The sequence below is a fragment of the Loxodonta africana genome, chromosome 15 (genome assembly GCF_030014295.1).
Source record: "Loxodonta africana isolate mLoxAfr1 chromosome 15, mLoxAfr1.hap2, whole genome shotgun sequence".
Taxonomy (NCBI): Eukaryota; Metazoa; Chordata; class Mammalia; order Proboscidea; family Elephantidae; genus Loxodonta; species Loxodonta africana.
The window spans coordinates 63,440,683-63,446,551 of record NC_087356.1 but is presented as its reverse complement, the minus strand read 5'-3'; the positions used below and the strand labels follow the sequence as shown (position 1 = coordinate 63,446,551).

At 42.2% G+C, this 5,869-nt stretch overlaps 1 protein-coding gene across 1 annotated transcript; it reads right to left on the bottom strand.

The window, feature by feature from the left end:
- Window positions 1-249: 249 nt before the first annotated feature.
- On the bottom strand, window positions 250-1,430 carry LOC100657596 (olfactory receptor 143-like). Its single transcript, XM_003422610.3, has one exon. It carries the CDS (start codon window positions 1,174-1,176, stop codon window positions 250-252), a length of 927 nt encoding a protein of 308 aa, XP_003422658.2. The 5' UTR covers window positions 1,177-1,430.
- Window positions 1,431-5,869: the final 4,439 nt, after the last annotated feature.

Below are 5,869 nucleotides of genomic sequence, written 5' to 3'. Positions count from 1 at the left end.
TCTACTGTCTCCATATATACCAGGAATAACAATCAGGTGGGACTCCTTGGGATTGGGATGATCCTGAAGTTCAAGAATAGGTCAACATGGTTACGGTGCATGATGAGAAAACACATTAGAGTAAAAATCCTTCCAAGAATACCTTAGAAAGAAAGATGAAGAGAAGAAAAAGGAGAATAGGAGGAAAGGGATGAGAAGGAGAAGACACAGCAATGGAGGCAGGCACTAAGGCAGCACTTCTGCTTGTGCTCAATTTGTAATTCTCTTCACAGTTTTCTTCAGAGCAAGTTTGACATCCTTGTTTCTGAAGCTGTAGATGAGGGGATTCAGCATTGGTACCACATTGGTATAAAACACTGAGAAAAATTTTTCCTGTCCCACAAACCCAGCAGATGATGGTTTGACATAAGTGAGCATTCCGAAACCATAGAATAGACCAACAGTTATTATGTGGGAGCCACAGGTGCTGAAGGCTTTGGACCAAATCTTAGATGATGACATGTGAAGGATATTGAAAAGAATCAAAACATAAGAGAGAAAGATAATGAGGCTAGATGCTATGACAACTGTACCTACAATAATGGAAACCACAAGCTCATTGGCATAGGTGCTGCTGCAGGAGAGCTGGAGGAGTGGGAATATGTCACACATGTAATGGTTGATGATGTTGGACTCACAAAAGATCAACCTCATCATACAACCTGTGTGCACCATGGCACCAGCAAAACCCATCATATATGAACCAGACATCAGCATGGAACAGAACTTAGGGGACATGGTGACTGTGTACAGCAGGGGCTTGCAGATAGCCACGTAGCGATCATAGGCCATGGCTGTCAACACATAGCACTCAGAGTTGACAAAGAAGCAGTAGAAAAATAGCTGAGTCATGCATCCTGAAAAGGAGATAATATTCTTCTCTGAAATAAAGCTCATCAGCATTTTGGGAGTAAAGACAAGTGAATAGCAGAGGTCAATGAAGGACAGATTAAAGAGGAAAAAATACATGGGGGTGTGAAGGTGAGAATTCAGGCAAATCAGATTGATTAAGCTTAAATTCCCCATCACGGTGACCATGTAGCTCACCAACAACAGAAAAAACAGGGGCAGCTGAAGCTCAGGTTCGTCTGTTAATCCCATAAGAATAAACTCAATCACTGAAGAGTCATTTTTCATCGTCAGTCACTTCACCAGTGTGATCTGTGGGAACAGAGGTAGAAGGTGACATTAGGAATGAACTCTTGTTCTCTGCCTCCAGAGGGAGAGCTGGAGTGGCTGATTTACAAACTCAGAATTGCCTGAAGACACAGAGTAAGGCATCTAAGAAGCCTGATTCCTATGGTGATTCCTGTGGGTTTCCCATTTTCCCCTACTTTTTTACCCATATTGCGTGTCTGTATCATAAAGAATGCTGGTAGATCCCCAATGTCTCTGCACATCATGTCTTCCTTTCTACTCAGTGGTATCCCCCAGTTTCTTCCCCCTAAGAATTAGGGCTAAAACTTATACACTGCTGGTGGGAACATAAAATGATACAACCACTTTGGAAATCGATTTGGTGCTATAGAAATAGAACTACCATACAATCCAGCAATCCCACTCCTTGGAATATATCCTAGAGAAATAAGAGCCTTTACACAAAAAGGTACATGCACACCCATGTTTATTGCAGCACTGTTTACAATAGCAAAAAGATGGAAGCAACCAAGGTACCCATCAACGGATCAATGGATAAATAAATTATGATATATTCACACAACAGAAAACTACTCATTGATAAAGAACAGTGATGAATCTGTGAAACATTTCATAACATGGAGGAATCTAGAAGGCATTATGCTGAGTGAAATTAGTTGCAAAAGGACAAAAATTGTATAAGACTTTTATTACAAGAACTGGAGAAATAGTTTAAACAGAGAAGAAAATATTCTTTGATGGTTATGAGGGGGGGAGGGAGGGAGGGTGACAGATGGGTATTCACTAATTTGATAGTAGATAAGAACTACTTTAGGTGACGGGAAAGACAACACACAATACAGGCGAGGTCAGCACAACTGGACTAAACCAAAAGCAAAGAAGTTTTCTGAATAAACTGAATGCTTCGAAGGCCAGCATAGCAGGGGCGGGGGGTTGGGGACCATGGTTTCAGGAGACACCTAAGTCAATTGTCATAATAAAATCTATTTTAAAAAACATTCTGCATCCCACTTTGGAGAGTGGCATCTGTGGTCTTAAACGCTAGCAAGCGGCCATCTAAGGCGCATCAATTGGTCTCAACCTACCTGGACCAAAGGAGAATGAAGAGCACCAAGGACACAACGTAATTACAACCCCAAGTGACAGAAAAGGCCACATAAACCAGAGACTACATCAGCCTGAGAGCAGAACTAGATGGTGCCCAGCTGCAACTGATGACTACCCTGACAGGGAACATGACAGAGAACCCTTGAGGGAGCAGGAGAGCAATGGGATGCAGACCCCAAATTCTTGTAAAAAGACCAGACTTAATGGCCTGACTGAGACTAGAGTGACCCCATTGGTCATGGGCCCCAGACCTTCTGTTGGCCCAGGACAGGAACCATTCCCAAAGCCAACTGTTCAGACAGGGATTGGACTGTACAATGGGGTGTAGAGGGATGCTGGTGAGGAGTGAGCTTTTTGGATCAGGTGGAAACTTGAGTCTATGTTGGCATCTCCTGCCTGGAGGGGAGATGAGAGGGTAGAGGGAGTTAGAAGATGGCAAAATGGACATGAAAAGAGAGAGTGGAAGGAGGGAGATGGCTGCCTCATTAGGCGGAGAGCACTTGGGAGTATGTAGCCAGAGGTATATAAGTTTTTTTGTGAGAGACTGACTTGATTTGTAAATTTTCACTTAAACCAGAATAAAAATTTAAAAAAAAAAAAAGATTTAGGGCTAAAACGGGCAATGAATAGTGATGTTTCCCAGAGCATTTGATTTATGTAATTGAGAGTTTGAAAGGAAATTATCAAGGCAGAAGTGATTCAACACTCACCTTCCTTTTCCTGTAGGCGTCACTGCTGCTGGTGCTTCCTACCCACTGTTCTGACGGGAAAAATGTTTAATGACAAAAGAGGCAATAGTCATGAGCTCAGTCCTCAGTCTTTGACATGCTAGAAGAGGGATTCTGGGGTATTCTCTATGGTTTCTATTTGAGAATTGACCCAGAAGGTGCTCTTCATTTGCAAGGGGTAAAACAACTACCTTATATGAGCCTCCCAAATAATCATCCTGCTTGAATGGGAATGTATTTCATGGCCTGTAGTTCTGGAGAAATGGAGTAGAGCAGAATTTATTCTCTCCCTCATGATTTCCTCCCATGTTTGATGAGCCTCTTGGGTGTAGAAATTACTGAGCCTGTGTTTGCATCCTGTGTCATAAAACTAGTATTGGATCCTTTGAGACTCAATGTTCTGCTCCGTTTATACTTTCACACCAGGAATTCTGAATTCCCAGAGCAGGAAAATGAGTGGCCTCCTTTGTCACTCCCCTGGTTATCCACCGGGAGTCAGCAATGCACAGCTTTTGAAAAGGAACGTTCAGTGGTATTGTTACTTGCCGTTGGTAGTGCTTTCTAAGATTCTGTAGGATTTCATTTGTAAAATATCAAATTATTTCCTTAACATTACATGTGATTGTGGATTTCACCTCAATGAAGACATGTGGTAGTAAAGTGGTTAAGAAACAGGGCCCTCAAGACAGGCTGATTTTTAAACCCAGACTTCCCCACTCCCTAACTGTGATAATTTAGACAAGCGATTTAACTTCTTTGATCCTTTTATCTTCATTGGGGATTAAATGAGTTGATTCACATGAGGCATTAGAATAATTTTTACTGGCCTATTTTTCCAGAAATAGACTGCCAGGTCCTTCTAGCTAGTCTCCTTTAGTCTGGAAGCTCTGCTGAAACCTTTCCTCCAAGGGTGACCCTGCCAGTATTTGAAATAGTGGTAGAAAAGCTTTTGGTATCACAGCAACATCCAAGTCACCACAGTATGACAAGCCGACAGATTTGTTTTGTTAAAGAGCAAAGATGTCACTTAAAGGACTAAGGTGCACCTGACCCAAGCCCTGGTGTTTTTAATTGCCTCATATGCATGTGAAACTGGACAGTGAATAAGGGAGACTGAAGATGAATTGATGGCTTTGAATTACAGTGTTGGTGAAGAATATAAAGTATACCATGGATTGCCAGAAGAAGAAACAAATCCTTCTTGGAAAAAATACAGCCAGAGTGCTCATTACAAGCAAGGATTGTGAGACTTTATCTAACATACTTAGGACATATTATCAGGAGGGACCAGTCCCTGGAGGAGGACATCATGTTTGGTAAAGTAGAGGGTCAGTGAAAAAGAGGAAGACATTCAACAAGATGGATTGACACATTGGCTGCAACAATGGGCTCAAACATAACAACAATTGTAAGGATGGCACAGGACTGGAAGGTGTTTCATTCTGTTGTACATAGGATCTCTATGAGTTGGAACTGACTTCGTGGCACCTAACAACAAAAACCGTAGAAGTGTGCCTGATACATACAAAGAGCCTAGTAATTTTTAGCAGCTTCTCTTTCTCCTTATCCATATTTATAGCATAGGTTTCTCAAACTTGCCACTATTGACACTTCAGACCTGACAATTCTTTGTCGTGGGGAGCTGATCTCTGTATTAAAGGATGAACAGCACCCCTGGCCTCTAGTCATTATATGCCAGTAGTACCCCTCTCCCAGTTGCAACAACCAACTATATTCTCACCTCAGATCACATACTCTCCTATAAAAAAAAAAGTGAATAATCACGTATCACGTAGCACCACCCATTAGGAGGATTTTTCTCTCCCTATAGTTTTTCATGGACATTCTTGAATGTCTTTCACCTTGTACTGGCATATAGCAGACGAATCCTCAAATCAAGGTCAGGATTTCTCCTGCTCCTTCAGTGGGCATATACAAACCCAGATAGGGCCACAAGTTCCAGCAAGAGCAGGAAGCTGGTGAAACACTGTTGCATGACCTTTGTATCTGGGCTACCTGTTCATGCAGCTTACTGGTACCCTCTTGTTGTGTCAGGGTTGAACCCAGAGGTACTATTTCCATCTACTGGCCCCATATAACTTGTGACATGGAGATCTGATAGAACCCAGTTCCTAATGGCAGTTCCGGCTATGTGCTCAAATAATGTCTCAGGGTTAAACATTCTAAATCTACTAGGGCCCCAAAACATACATGATGTTATTTCTTAAAAGGGATGTAATTTTCCAGTGTGGATGGCATGGCCTTGACTGAGAGCCCTAGGTGCCAGCATAGTGATTCTCTCACTGGGGCTTGCCATAAACTCCACACGCCATCTTTTCCCATCATTAGCAACATCAATAGCCTAAAGTCTGTTGGAGTTTAAGGCCCAAGTGCAGGCCTACACACCTGCCCATTGCAGAACCTTTTTTCTACTCTGAGCCCCACTCATATGAGCTGACTTCCATGTCACACAGTGTATGGGTCAGAGCAGTATTCCTAAGAGTGGAATACGTTGCCTCTCTAACCATTCTTTGTGATAGAGCATGCAACAATTTCTCTTTTATTTTGGAAGGGATATCCCAGCATGCCTCTGAACACAGGACACATACAAGTTCAAGTGAAATAGCAGGTTCCTGAAGCTTTGTAGAGTTTACTTTCCAATCCCTGTAGAACATGAGTCTTACCATTGCCTCCAACATACCAGCCATCTCTTGTTCATACTACCTAATCAGAAATATGACATCAGTGCAAAAGATCAATGCTATCTTTGGTAGGATGTCCAGCTGGTTTTAATCTATTCAGAATATCTCATGACAGAGTCAGAAGAGGTAACAAAA